The sequence below is a fragment of the Mirounga leonina genome, unplaced genomic scaffold, assembly GCF_011800145.1.
Source record: "Mirounga leonina isolate KUSES-001 unplaced genomic scaffold, KU_Mleo_1.0 Mir_54, whole genome shotgun sequence".
Classification (NCBI taxonomy): Eukaryota; Metazoa; Chordata; class Mammalia; order Carnivora; family Phocidae; genus Mirounga; species Mirounga leonina.
This window is the reverse complement of record NW_023270812.1, coordinates 5,469,568-5,485,467: the sequence shown is the minus strand read 5'-3', so window position 1 is coordinate 5,485,467 and position 15,900 is coordinate 5,469,568. Positions and strand designations below refer to the sequence as shown.

The 15,900-nt window shown below is 39.1% G+C and overlaps 1 protein-coding gene across 3 annotated transcripts in view; it reads left to right on the top strand.

Annotated features, from left to right (window-relative positions):
• LOC118001822 (E3 ubiquitin-protein ligase parkin) overlaps window positions 1–15,900 on the top strand; it is a 1,265,989-nt gene that overhangs the window by 853,042 nt on the left and 397,047 nt on the right. For all 3 annotated transcript variants that reach the window (XM_034991967.1, XM_034991965.1, XM_034991964.1), the window contains exon 7: window positions 5,269–5,405. In XM_034991967.1, coding sequence (XP_034847858.1) covers window positions 5,269–5,405 — 137 coding nt within the window. The remainder of the gene's footprint in view (window positions 1–5,268; window positions 5,406–15,900) is intronic.

Here is a 15,900-nt window from a genome sequence, read left to right as displayed (position 1 = left end):
ACCCTGGCTCCCAAGCACCTGCCCCTGCTCCTGCACCTGCCCTGGCTTCTGCACCTGCCCTGGCTCCCAAGCACCTGCCCCAGCTCCTACACCTACCCTGGCTCCCAAGCACCTGCCCTGGCTGCCGCACCTGCCCCGGCTCCCACACCTGCCCCAGCTCCTGCACCTGCCCTAGCCACTGCACTTGTCCGGCTCCCAAGCACCTGCCCTGACTCCTGCACCTGCCCCAACTCCTGGAAATGCAGAGAGTGCCATTGTACCTTCTGCAAGAAGAGCTGCCAGGCCTGCTGCCCGTCGGTGGAGTCAGGTGTGCCCAGAGCTGCATCTGTGGGAAGGCTTCGGACAAGGGCAGTTGCTGTGCCTGATGGAGGAGAGCCTGTTCCAGATGGAACCAGAGCAACATGTTCAAACCTGCAGTTTTGAAATATCTTTTCATATTACCCTGTTCACTACATAACGGTTTCTCTGAGATACCTGAATTATAATAAAAGTTGTTGATCTTAAAAAATAAGAAAACTCTTCAGTAATGTCAAGTACAGCATTTATAATTCCTTTTCCATATGACTGAGAACTTTATTTAACCTTTGATTAACTGCTCTGTAGCCTGGCCCACTGGGGTAAAACCGTCTTCTAGATTGATCAATTAACATTTATATATAATTTGAGCAAAGGGCACAGAGGAAAGTCGGGAGGAATGAAGACCCAAGAGAAGAGGAGTCCTGGCAGGTTTTCCTCAGAAACATCACTCCTTGTCCATTTCTAGAACCACCTGCACACCGCAGTCTGCTTCCTTAGTTTAGTAACTCATGCCTGAGTTATTAAAATGACCTCCAAATAGTCCCTACACCTTCCAGCTTGTTCTCCTCCACATGTGCCTCAGAATTAAACTTCCTAAAACATCACTCCCTTCCCATCCTTAGAAACCTCAGTGAATCCCATGACCTAGAGGCCTGTTTCCTCACGTCACCCTGCAACTGTCCCCAAACCTTTCCATCTCTTCTCTTTTCCTGATATACCCTCTCAGGCAGCTGAACTGATAGCTTTTCCGTTCCAAGAATTCTTTCTCACGTCTGTGTTTCCTGCCCTGCCCAGAAACCACATTTGTCTCCAGGGACCCCGTGTTGATCCTCCATCCCCTTAAATTCAGCTCAGGTTCCCTAACCTTGATGCATACTTCTGTGCTGTCCTAACTTTCTGTGGCACCAGAGTTTGATGACTACATAGGCCTCCTTTTAATACCGGTTCCACACACATGTTGTGTCCCCAGACTGTGGCCTCCGACAGTGTTGTGTTTTTCCCAATGCTTACAGCACTTAACAATGCTGCTGTAGTCCACATGTGTTTATTAAGTGCCTACTTTAGCCCAAGTGGATGCTCAGTGAGTAACTGAGTAAAAAATATAAGGATGGGAGCAGAGAAATTGTGAAATAAGAACATTTTGTTCCTTGAGCCACTGGTGTGGTCAGTGACTGTTGATTAGGTAATTGTCATGTGCTCACTGCCGAATATGGTGAGACGTGGGTCATGAAAGTGTTAATCGAGTATTGCCTCTGTCGCTTCAAGACTTTTCATTTGATGCTGAGAGCTACGAGAGCCATTTCTGAAACACTCGGAATAGAAGGGAGGGCAGTATCTGAAGCACATTAGGAAAGACTCTGTGGAGGAGGAGATAAAGAAAGGAGAAAAACCAGTGAGGAATTGAGCTCCAGGGCAAGTCCCTTAGAGGTCTTGTCTTGAACTGGACCCAGCAATTTGGAATTTTGATTTGAATATGAAGGCTAGTATGATACTGAAGAATGGGTGACAAGGAGTAAGAGCCCAGGAGTTAAAGAACCAGAAGTCAGTTGGAGGCAGAGTGAGGAACAGGACGTGGGCAGAGCAGAGGCACTTTATTTTAGGAGGCTGCAATGGAAAAACGTCTGTGAAGCTCCTAGCAAGGTACCCAACCCAAAGCAGTGATCATAAATCCTAGTTTTTCCTGCCTTCCTCTTACCTAGTGCTTAGGAAGTTAATTATGTGGTCCCTCCAACCATAAAATAATTCTCACTCATTTTCTCAGATGATTCAGATGATTAATCCAATAATGTTTTTCTGGCTATCATGCTTATCCGTCACCTTTCTCCTAAATACTCTAAATATTCTTAATAACAGATGAGCAATCTTATCTCAAAACTGTTCCAAGAAATCCAACAGACTGATAATTCTATGTGAATATATGCACATACTAGCTACATCTATATGTGTAACATATCTGTGTATCATCAACATACATATTTTTTCTACATGTTTATTTTATATCTCTGCATATCTCAGTCTGTGTGTGTATATTTAAATTCACTGCATATGGATAGTGATGGATGGTGAGAATTCCCGAGTGACTTATCTATACTTGCAACTCCCGGCAAGGCTTTTAAGTTTCTTTCTTTTCCAAAGCGGACGTGTAGAAACAAGCATGTGGTTTCTCCTGTCACTGACACTCTAGCTTCTCATGGTTGCACTACGTACCCTGTGTCTAGGAAGGAGCCCTCCTTCAAGGGACTTAATGTGATCCTCTGTCCTTACTTCCAGTGCTGAACACATTTTTATCTCTTGGGCCCAGTGCCCTTTACTTCTGGCTTTTTGGTAAACTGCTATTACCTGCTTTTCATTTCACCCACTTTTTATTCCAGGTAAACTTGCTCTAAAGCCCTTTTGATGTCTAGTAATTTTTGTAATAATAAGGGTCACTGGTGTTAGCTGCTGCAACGGGTAAATCATAAGGGCTCTCAGGTCCTGGTCACCATGCACTTCTCAATGCTGCCTTCACTGCTGCCTTGTCCATTTGCCATTAAAATTCCAGAGGGGAGCGCCACGAGATGTCCCCGTGGACCAGCCAGATGCCACGTGAATTCTCCCCGCTCCCGCGTGCGGCAGCCACTCTTGCCATCCCGATGATTATGATCAAGTAGTCCTGTCAGCTTGGCCAGTTTGCCCTCCCACCTAGATCTCAGTTCAAGGAGGTGGAAGTGAACTGGTGAGGCTGCTGCTAAATGTTCAGTAGGACGACTCCTGTGTCCCCACGAGGATGTGCTTCACTCTGTGGGAACCAGAGCCTGTGTTTCCACAGGGCCTGTGATTGCCTTGTGCTGCTGTATCTGTGTGTGTGTGTGTGTGTGTGTGTGTGTGTAGTGGAGGGAGGGCAGATGGACTACGGTGTCCTTTACTTTGTTGAGTGCGTCCCTCCATGACCCAACCTTGGGCCTCTCAAATCTTTCCTAATGTGGGGGCCCCTGGATCTGCATAGGCTACCCTCACACCGTGGCCTCTCGCATAATTACCATTTCTTTCTAATCTGTTCTAAATAGAGGGATGTCATCAGTAGAGTAGAACAACTGACGTTCTGTGGGTTGTCTCCATGGCCTAAGGTTCTTCCGGACCATATTTTAACTGAGGGGCCAAACCACAAATGTGCAGCGTTGTCCAAACATGAAAGAACATGCCTGCTGGGCCAGTGGCTGCACACGCCATGTCCTTCATGTCTCTCTGGGACACGGTGGCCGTAGTTCATGGGCTGACTGCTTTGGCTTTCTAAGTTTTCTTTCTATTTCTTCTGCAAGGTAATTGCTAAGCTTTCTTTTTAACCTTGTTACATATAAGAACATTTTTATAAATGTTCTAATATTTTCTCCAGTGTTTCCCTGTGTTGATAGCAGATTAGAGATCTCTAAAGGCTTCGTCGACCATGTTGCTAAAGCCAGAATGGAGAATATATTTCGCAGAACTTAGCTTTGAGGAGAAGGTAGAATACGGCAGTTTGGTAGGGTCACCCAGAGTGAATAAGGTATGGGTGCCCTTGCGTGTGTGTGTGTGTGTGTGTATGTGACTTGGGATAGAAATGGGACAGCGTTATATTTTATCGTCTTCAAGCAGAACATTATTAGAAGGGAAGGGTTGAAAGTTCAGAACACAGTCAATGCCTAATTGAAAAAGGCTCTGGAAATGGGAATGATGGCCCTGAAAGGACTTCAGTGGGTTCAGAGATGAGAAACAAGCGCATAAAAACATTTAGGGACACTCTTGCTCAACTTAAATTGACCATTACCCTATAGACCTGTGCCATTAAAATACCAAGTTATTTTTTTTTCGTTTTGTTTTATATTAGATATTGCTTTGAAATGAGTGGGAAAGCAGAATTTTGAAAACCTTTTAATTGTTAAGCAATTGTATTCTACTACTATTAACGTTCAATATCAGTTTCTTTTTTTTCTGGGGGAGGGCTTTTAAAGAGCTCTTCTATCTCTTAAGAATCATGTATGAAATAAAAACATTTTGTATTTTGTTTCATTATACAGAGAATAAGTTTATCTAGATAAGCTCCAATGATTTTCTTACTATTAAAGTGTCCTTGGGGCTGATGTGAAATTAATATATTCAGTTTGTCTCCTTTTTTTGGGTCATAAAATCATGTGGTTCATTTGCTAGCAAAAATACATGGTTATTTGGGGGATTTTTTTTTTCCTATAAAGCATTTTAAGGGAATATAAAATTTTTAGAACTTATATATGTCAATTTATTAGTAAGCTCTAATAATTTAATAAATTGGATATTTGGAAGGGGTAGGAGTAACACAATAGACAAAATCTTACAGAAAATAATCTGCTAGATAATTTTTATTTCGGAATTCTACTCTTCCGCTTGCCAATGAAATATGAGTGTTCAACATACCTATTTTGGTACAACAGTAGTTTTTCTTATGGCTTTAGGGAAGTTCAGATTTTATATGTCATTAAAATTAAATTCAAGGAACATTTATTTAAAACCTTACAATGCCTGGTACTACAAGAATATCAATGTAAAGTAAGCACAGTATCTACTTTCAAAGAGATCATAGTCTGTAAGAGGAGAAACATACCAATACTATGATGTCATTATGGATCAGTAAAAATATATGTAAATGTATGGGGTGATTCGTGGGTTAATTGCAAATTATGAGGCTTCTAGAAGACTTCGACAAAGAGGTTATATCTGAGCTCGGGTTTAAACAGCTGATTGGTAAATATGTTAATATAAAAATATAAATTTAGGAAAATCAATGTTTTAGATAGTTAGTGAAGTGCATCCAATTTTTAAGATGTAGCTTTGATGGATATGTGCTCAATGCTGAGCGGTGCAGGTCTTTACACAAGGCATGCCCTACGCAACCCAACATGATTACAAAGTGTCCTAAAGCACCTGATGCCTTTCCACCCTTAGAAGTACTAGAGGAAATGTCTTTCTTTTTCTGTGCAGGAGCCCTGTCCTGGTTTTTCAGTGCAACCACCGCCACGTGATTTGCTTAGACTGTTTCTACTTATACTGTGTGACAAGACTTAATGACCGGCAGTTTATCCATGACCCTCAGCTTGGCTACTCCCTGCCCTGTGTGGGTAAGTCTGGCACTTTTTTTTTTACTCCATTTTTAATGCTGATTAAGAACAGAAGAATTGTTGATGCAAAACCATCTCAGATAAATTCAATCCCTGGCTGAAGGGTTGAAAAGTCAAATACCTATTTGATCCCTGTTGAGAAAGAAACAATGTTTGGATCACAAAAAATATAAAACCCTAAGGTATGAAGGAATTATGTTGGACTAGAAAATGCATCACGTGCACAAAAGTATGGAAAACAAATTTTAAAATATTATTCAGGCCAATGCACACTAAATATGTCTATGGATTCACCCTGCAAGTTATAGATTACCCTGGATCTAGAGTAGCACTATCCAGATTTCTAAATTGTTACCTTAGTCTCTAAAAATTTTGAGCACATACACATGTATATGAAAGAATATATATTTAAAAAGAAATGAAAGAAGATAAAGCTGAAATATTTAATATTTAAAATTACTTTATCTTTTAACATTGCACAATATTCTTTATTTGTATTATACTGCTATTGTTACGTGTGTTTTTTTAATTGAGGTGAAATTTATATAACACACCACTAACCATTTAAAGTGTACAATTCAGTGGAATTTCATGCTTTCACAATGTTATGCAATGACCATCACCTCTATTTAGTTTCAAAACTGTCATTACCCCAGAAAAAGTTCATTACCCCACCTTCATTAATAGTCACTCCCAATTTCTCCTTGCCGCCATCTCCTGGAAACCACTAGGGTCTGCCTCTATGGATTTATCAATTCTAGATCCTTCCTATAAAAGGAATCATATATTTTGTGACCTTTTGTGTCCTCCTTGTTTCACTTCACATAATTTTTTTGAAGTTCATCCAAGTCATGGCCTGTACCTTCATGCCTTTTTATGACTGAATAATATTCCACTATAGAGACATACCACAATCTGCTTATCCGTTTATTCGCCAGTGGACATTTGTGTTGTTTCCAACTTTTGGCTCTTATGAATAATGCTGCTGTAAACATTTGTGTACTTGTTTCTGTGGAGATATATGTTTTCATTTCTATTAGATGTGTACCTAGGAGTGCAGTTGCTGGGTCATACGATAATTCTATGTTTAACCTTGCAAGGAACTACCAAATTATTTTCCATAGCTGCCGCACCATTTTGCATTCCTACCAGTAACTTATAAGGCTTTTTATTTCTCTATATCCTCTCCAACACTTGTTATTTTCCTGTTTTGTTCTGTTTGGTTTTTAATAGCCATCCTGTTAAGTCTGAAGTAGCATATCATTGTGGTTTTGATCTGCATTTCCTTAATGACCAATGATGTGGAATATTTTCTCATATGCTTATTTTCCATTTGCAAATCTGTTTGGAGAAATATCTCTTCAGGTCCTTTGCCCGTTTTTTAATTGGGTTGTTTATCTTGTTGTTGTTGAGTTGTAAGAATTCTTTATGTATTCTGGATACTAGACACTTGTCAGGTATGTGATTTGCAAACACTTTTCCTATTCTATAGGTTGTCTTTTTACTTTCATGATAATGTCCTTTGATACACAAAGGTTTTTAATTTTGATGAAGTCCAATTTATCCATTTTTTTCTTTTATTGCTTGTGTTTTTGGTATCAAAGGTAAGAATGTGTTGCCAAACTCAAGGTCATGAAGAATTACCCCCATGTTTTCCTCTAACTAGCTCTTATGCTTAGGTCATTGATACATTTTGAATTATTTTTTTATATATGGAGTGCGATGGGGGTCCCTACCTTATTATAAATATATATATTTAATGAGTGCAGCGTGAGTAAATATACTTCACTGTTGAGAATTGTGATTTGAAACTATGTGGTTCCTTGATTCAGTGGTCAGGTTTTAAGTTTAATTTATTGCAATACTTATTTGTAATACTTAGTTTTAATGTTGATCAAAGCTGAAAAATACACCTCAAAATTATTTCACATTTCCAAATGGAAGAAGCTAATTGCATGGTTGACTTTGTAAATTATGACACTCATTTTTCAACTGCATATGCCAATAATGCAATGTTTTTAATTAAGATTCACATAGTATATGTGTCAATATATTGTTAAGGAAAACTCACTGGATGATACTGTGCTTTTATATTTTTAACAAAAGCATTCAAGGGGCGCCTGGGTGGCTTAGTTGGTTAAGAGACTGCCTTCAGCTCAGGTCATGATCCTGGAGTCCCTGGATCGAGTCCCACGTCGGGCTCCTCGCTCGGCAGGGAGTCTGCTTCTCCCTCTGACCCTCCCCCCTCTCATGTGCTCTCTCTCATTCTCTCTCTCTCAAATAAATAAATAAAATCTTTAAAAAAAAAAGCATTCAAAAGTTAGTGAAACATTTACTTGCAGGTTGAAAGATTCTGTTTTTAATGTTTTTCATGTGGTAATTTTGTACTGATAAACTCTCTTTTTCGCAAAACCATATAACATGGAAACATTTCTAAATATCCATTTTCATATCTTCTCTTCATACTCAGGGCACTTTTAAAAATCAGTTTATTTCTCACTTATTTTTAAATTTTAAACCTTTTGAATTCTAGGAAATTTCAAACATACAAAAAAAAAAAAAGTATAGTGACTCCCCTTGTACACATTAGCCAAGCTTTCTAGTATAACAGGTTGTTCCAGGCTTTTCTTGTGATTCTTGCTACCTTTTATTTTTTCTTTGGAATCCTTTTAAATACTCTTTGTGACTGTACCTACTTCATTGCTGGTTATTTAAACATAATCCTCCATAAAACCTTGCTTTAATTGTTTAGAATGCCACTTGCTACCAAGAACTTATCTTCCCTGACACCTCTTTCTTTTAATATTTAATGACAAGAAGGAGAAAGCTGCATATTTGTGTATTTGGTTATTAAAAGAGAATCTATCCAGAATAGAGTAGCCCATTGTTGTCTGCAGTTCCTGGTGATGGAAATATTTAAAGAAATATTTAAATATTTAAAAAATATTTAAAGATACTTAAATTGTGAATCTGTTGATCAAGAAATATTTATAAAAACTGATATATAGGCCTGTGCTAACCTCCACACATTATCAATGGTGACTGTCACCCTAAATTAAGGAAACACCATGGGACGAGTGTCCTGGGGTGTGCAATTTTTAAAGCTCAGTTCACAGACACAGGTGCCATGGTCCATCCCCGTCATGGTGACCCGAGTGAATTGGCCTGGCCACCACTGCGGTCATGCACTACAGGATGAGCTAAACAATATCATCTTGATTTGTGTGTGTGTCTGTGTATGTGTGTATCTGTGTGTAAATGTGCAATACATGGAAACTAAAACTGACATATTTTCATGTAAAGTTTTTCTATTCTTTGATTTTTAATAAACTTTGGAAACCAGGAAAAAAGAATGTAGCAAATAACCACAAGCTGAGATGAGTTAAAAATAACCTACTGACTTTCAACCGTGTAGTAAACTTTCTACACTGTATAATTCATTTTGATACTTGTTTCTTTAAATCTTCAACAGTGTTTTAATACATATCTTCAAAGGTGTTTATAAAAAATACAATTCAGTTTGTCACAATATTGTCATGTATTATTTAGCCGTTTTTTAACTGTGGCCCAAATTAGAAGTATTCCTCATATTATGTGAAAAGAGGCTTTCAAATGTTATTACAGAATTTTTTTATTTTGTAAAAAACAAACTGGATTGTCTCGAATCCTTTCTCACCAGAGACTCTCTAAGAGACTGTGTTTTAAGACTCCCACTGCCCCCTCAAGCTGCCCCCTTTGCAGTTTATTACGTAATGTATCTGATATGCATACCAGGGTCCAGTAAGTTCCGATATCAGCCTGTACATTAAGCCTTTGCCATCCCACCCTGAACGTGCCCGATCTCGTCTGATCTCAGAAGACTATTTTTTTCATATTTTATTTTTTATTTTATTTTTTAATATATATTTATTTATTCTAGAGACAGAGTGTGCACAGAAGAAGGGGGAGGGGCAGAAGGAGAGGGAGGGAATTTTAAGCAGGCTCCGACTCCCCGGTGAGCGCAGAGCCTGATGATGCAGGGCTTGATCTCACCACCCTGAGATCAGACCTGAGCAGAAATCCAGAGTTTGCTGCTAACCGACTGGGCCATCCAGGTGCCCCATATTTTAAATAAAACCTATGTTAGCTCTAATGTTACCTCCCCATAAACCAATGAATAATTTTGTACATATCCTGGGGTATACACAGAGAATCAGAGAAGCTGAGTTCAAATCCTGGCTCTGAGATTCACCCGCTTTGTAATAAAGGGCAAGTTACTTATCCTTCATAGGTCTTGGTTTCGTTTTAAGGTAAAATGGAGACACTACAATAGCACCTATTTATACATTGTTATGTGGGTGAATTAAAATAATGCCATATAAAGTGCCTTTGTGTTGAATGCTGAAGACAGTAAGCACATAATGAATATTGGTTTTTGTTATTTTGGTTGTTCTGTAAGCATGTGTTCCTACAGACAGTATATGAAATTTATTTGTGCATATATGTGTATATTCATAGAGGAACATATACTCAAGCATTCTTTAACTGTAGGTTGGTGTTTACTATAATTCAATACATAAAGCAACCATTTACCAAGCATTATTCACCTACCCATATATCTGGCTTATGTGACTTTGCCTTGATTCATGGAGCATAGAACAAGACACATAAAAATAAACTAGAAAAAAAAACAGAAATAGAAATAGAAAATCAAGGCTTTTCAAGCTATAGATAGAAATAGCAGACTATCAGGAACAAGATGATTGAACTCATACTATTTCCATGGCACAGTCTTCTTTCATGGTGGGGTTAATTAAAGTGTTATATCAGTGGGGATAAAAGGTTATATCAATGTCTATAAATCTTATAAATAAAACTTAATACTATGTATAAAAAGCAAAAATACTGGCTAATTCCTTAATGGAACTAAAACTGTATTGCAAAGTCAGCTTGTTATTACTCCAGCAAGACTCACATTCTATGCCAGATCCATTAAGCAAAGAAGGTGTGTTTGCTGGTCACATTGATCATGGTTCAGTAGAACATGTCCTTGACGGCTCTTGCCTGACGTCAGCAGTCTTCTATAGAAAGCCTGGATCTCAAAGGCCCCAGTATTATCTTTATCTTTGGTTTTTGAAGGATTAGAAGTGTTTTGGAAGCTTAGCTTGTGTGTGTGTGTGTGTATTCTTTTATTGTCCATTGGTTTGGCCTGACTGAATATTGTTGATTTCTCTGAAGAGTTGTCCATTTATCTTTCCACCATGGCAGTTTAAATGTCCAACCAAATGGTTTCAGACTCCCGTGGTGGCTACTAGCCATTTTTGGATTACAGTTTTTCGGAGAAAATTAAAGCAAGATTTTTTAGATAATCAAGGGGCATTGTATTCCTAAAGCCACCACTTCCTTTCAAAGACAGAGCTAATCTATAACCACAAGAGGTTACCCTGGCACTGGAATCCACAGCTTTAAGTCACTCCTTGACTTTTCTGACCTCAAGGGTCTGCATGAAATTATAAATGGGCAGATTCATCAGTAAATACGTATTTGAATTTGCTTGGTGATTGTGTTCCTACTTTGGCACAGGCCAAAGGACTTTTTGATGCTCACCAACTAGAGTGGATTCACCTGCTAAGATGAAATGGATACTTTTCAAAACTAACAGGAAATAGGTGTCCAAATCTTATGCATAGCACTGTTGAAGATGCTCTTCTACTCCTTGAGTTCAATGCAGCTGTTTAACCTTACCCTCCACCAGTCCATACAAAACAGCCTCTCCCCCAAATCTATCACTTACTAGCTCCAGAGCCTGGGAAACAAACCATTCCCTCATATTTGAATGGTGACATTATGAGGGGGAAAAAAATGACATCAGCTTTCTGGGACTACAAACGTTACATAAAAGAATAGAAGCTATAAGTAGAATTAGCAAACTGTTTTTCAAACTACAATGGCCCTGTGGAAGCCACAAAAAAGGCTAGATAGAGCATTTATTTCTATTGCTAAATGACCCACATACCCAACATCTTGCTAAACGGTGTTTGTGTAAATTCACCATTTCTATATAAATGTCTAATACCTCTCACCACCAAATCATAAGTGTTCTTTTTTTTCCTATAATCTAGTCTTTCAAGCCTCTTTCAAGATCATTAAACTAAACCCCTTCAAAACTCAATTTCAGATATATACATCATTCAAGGTATGGATGGTAAGCAATGAACCGTCCTTTTTCATTGTCATAATTTTGATGTTGAACAATTAAAACTGGCTTAAAACCCTTTCAGGTACAAACCCTGATACCTTTGTGTGAGCTTCTCATTTGACCAGAAATTTTGTTACACTTTGTAAGAATGGGGTGCCAAATTGTATTTCCCTGAGAGTAAAAAGTAAGTAATGATTAGGGCTGTTACCAGGTACTTACTGTCCATAAGGCACCACTCCGAGTGCTTACGTATATACATCCATTTAATCCCCCAAAGATCCACTGGAATGGATGTTGTCATTCTACTTTTATAGCTGAAGCACTTGAGGCTCACAGGAGCTAATTAAAGTACACAGGATATTACAGCTAACAAATCACAGAGCTGGTGATCAGTGCCAACTAGTTCTTAATCACTATATGAACGTGTGTTCTTAGAATGTGTGTTCTTAATCACTATATGAATAGAGAAGCCTATATTCCACAGTTAAAGTACTAGACTTTTGGAAGTTCTATGGAAAAGAACGTCAAAAGAGTATCTAATTTTCTAGCACTTTCTCCATATTTAAACCAACAGTAAACTTGAAAGTAAGAACTGTTCTAATTTCACAGAGGAAGAAGTAAAGCCTTAATACAAAAGTGCCCAGGACCACGGGAAGAATAGAGCCAAGGTTTCCATGCAGCTGTGGTGGACTCCAAAGCTCCACATTCTCTCTACTCTCCCACCTTGCTTCTCTCTAGGCAGTGGTTCTCAACCCTGGATGTACATTTTCAGTAAGATGGAAGTTGTAAAAAAATCCTGATGCCCAGGCCATGCCTCGGACCAATTAAAAGAACCTCTGAGATGGCCCCCAGTATTTGTTAGAGACCCCAGGTTTAAGAATTTGGGACTACTGTGGGGGCAAGCATTCTACAAGCAATATGGTATTTTCAGTGAGAGACTGTAGCATTAATAAGTACAAAATTACTCCCTCTGCCCTTGCCTATTTTGCCCATGAGCGATTTGATTTGCTAGCCAGTGTAGGTTTTTCAGTAAACGTTGTTGGAGTTGAAAATAAGATCAGCAAACACAGCCAAAATGGCCTATTTCCAGAGCCTCTGAGAAACTCTTGCATGAAGCTACGGGCTTTGGGAGAAACTTCATCATTATTTTGAAGTATTTGCTGTCTTTTTTCTGTACCTGCTATAATGAGAATTCCATCTAGAAATTATTCTGAAATCCCAAAGCACTGTCTGTATGTGCCCTTAAGACTGTCACTCACACAATTTGTTGGAGCTTCATTAATTTAGGTTGATTTATTTTAGAATGCTGCTCTAGAATTATATGATGAAGACTATGTAGAACGGATTTACTTCTAGTCCATTATAAGCCCTGGCAACACAAATTTCCTGTAGCCTTGGGGTATCCAAGGGAATAGTTCCTCCTTTTTCTGTGACATGCCATTGCCATGGCCACTGGTCCCATCCAGGTGCATCCCCTCCTCTGTCCTCAGTGGTTTGCATTTTTGTTTTATTTACTCTTCTCTTCCCAGATCACATTTTGTAAAATTCCAATTTTCATATAACTTAGAATGACATTTCCTTTCTACCTAATATGTCCGCTCACCAACTGCAGTCTATTAGGGTCCTTAGCATCTTTGTGGGCAACATTAAGCACAAGGCAGATAGTCCTGGTCCTTTTGAGATACAGAGCCCTTCTTGATGCCTACACAGTCAAGAAGACTGGTTTCTGGACAGCTGTTGAGGGAGCTAATCATAAACCCAAAATAATTTTTTTGGCTTTTGAGCATTACTCTTCCAAATACAAATAATCAAGTCAACATAATTCCTAAAACCACATTGAAAAGTAGGGAAATAAATTAAAAGATGGGTCACCAAAGAAGATATGCACAAAATCAATACACACTAAAAGCTTAACATAGTTACTAAATAATTGCTGATTTAAAGCATAAAATATAATGTGGGATGGACACACATTCAGAACAGGTAAAAATATAAAATCATCTATTTCTAAAAAGCAACTTGGCAATCTATAATATGAGCTTTAAAATAGCAATAAGCTCCATAGAAACCTATTTACACACATATTCTATGTCTAACTCTGAAATCTATAGCTTATTCTCTTCCTAGCTCCTAGATCTTGAGTAATTGTGATAGATACCATGAAAATGGCAGCACCAGGATTTAGGAAGCTGACAAGCTGGCAATCCAAACCTGATCTTCTTTCTGCCTCAAAATTAATTGAAATTAAATCAAGTTTACTAATTTTCTGAGATTAATGCCAAACTTCTGATCAGTTTTTTTTGTGTGTTTTTTTTTTTTTTTTTGGTGGGGGGTTAGCAATTTAGCAATTTTGACAGTTTTCCTTTGATCTGGATGTATTAAAGTCAGGATCGTAGTATAACTTTTTTTTTTTTTTAAGATTTTATTTATTTATTTGACAGAGAGAGACACAGCGAGAGAGGGAAGACAAGCAGGGGGAGTGGGAGAGGGAGAAGCAGGCTTCCCACTGAGCAGGGAGCCCGATGTGGGGCTTGATCCCAGGACCCCAGGATCATGACCTGAGCCGAAGGCAGATGCCCAACGACTGAGCCACCTAGGCACCCCCGTAGTATAACTTTTTTAAAGCAACACTGAAATCACAGAATCAAGGTTTGTTGCCACTCATGTCCTGATCCAGGGTGGGTTAGCTCTGACACCTCTGCCCCATGGCATCATTCCACGACTCAGATTCTGAGTTCTGCCATCTAGTGCTTCTGTCATCCCCAGAGGCTTCTGAATCCCCACTGGATCCTCTTCATCCAGGCCAGCTGGCAGAGGCAGAGAGGGGGTGAGCATCATGCTGGAGTTTGTAGAGACCAGGTCTGGAGATGGAGCACATCATCTCTTTCCACGTTCCTTCTACCAGAACTGGACCCCACAGCCCCACCTGAGCACATGAGGGGTGTGTGTGTGTGTGTGTGTGTGTGTGTGCACGCGTGCATGTAGGGGAATGGGGGAACATGGTCTGGCTGAGTGCCCAGAAGGAAAAGCAAACAGGACTGCCAACACATAGCAGTCTCTAATGCTGGTAGAGAGTATGGTGAAATGTACAATTACTGAACGATTTTTTCTTCCGCTTTCCTCTCCCCTCCTGCAACAGGAATAACACTCAGTCTAGGTAGCTTTATTTTAAGGAGTGACTGGTCTATGGATAAGGACCAGAAAAAGAGCTGTAGACGGAATTGATGGTGTTCAAGAGCTCACTCTAGCTAGATCAGCAGGCAGTGTCTTCTCTTTGACCTTGGAAATGCCTACTTCACCGAGGACAATGGACTTCTGCATTTGTTTGATGCATATGTCTTTGGTGTTATACAGATGAAGGGATTCTATACACCGACTGGAAATGGCACCAGCAGGATTGCTTCCTTTATCTTTAGGAGGAACCCCATGTCCAAGGAAACTATGCCCTTGATTCTTACTTTGCTTGGGTTTTTACTTTCCAAGCTGCCTTTCATCTTCTCTTGCATCTTATTAAGTGGTTAAAAATAAAATAACATTTTAGAAAACAGAAGTAAGGTGGGAATGCTTTCAATAGCCAGCAGAGAAAGCAAAAATAATTTCTTTCCACCTACTTCCACCTCGCACTGTTAAGAAGAGCATTCTACCTTTGTTTTATAGGGGTAAAAGCAAACTATTTTTAAGTACAAATTTATTATTTATCCAAAGAGTTCTAGAAAAATGACTGTAAGTGCTTAAGATAGTGACAAGAGTTGTTCAAAACAGCTGTCTTTAGGCTTTCTTCTTCTTTTTATTAAAAGGTATGATCCAAATCCCTCTCCCTGGCCATATTGGCAGTCAGTCCAACTTTTGAGTCTGTGCACTTGGCATTATTAGTCCAGAGGATGCTCTTCTGAGGCTCAAAGGATTATAATCATGTCAATAGAATATTAATTGACTTTTAAGTATATCAGTTTAAATGACTTGATGTATTCTTAAATTATTGTGAGGCATCTTATGCATACACAACAGTGCTTACCCCCATTTGTATTGTTATAGATTTCCACGATTATAGGGAACCTCTGGGACCACCTCCCAGATCAAGAAAACTAGTACCACCAGCATCCCAGAAGCCTTGAGGTATCCTCCCCTGTCACAACCTCCTCTCTCCTGCCCAGGAGAGATGCAACTATTATCTTGACTTCTCTCATCTACTCATTTCCTTGCTTTTCCTCATAGCGTCACCCCCTATGGACACACATCCCTAAAAATGACAGATAATTGCCTACTTTTAACTTTCAAGTGGATGCTTGAAAGGTTTTGCCAAATTTCCTTCACCAG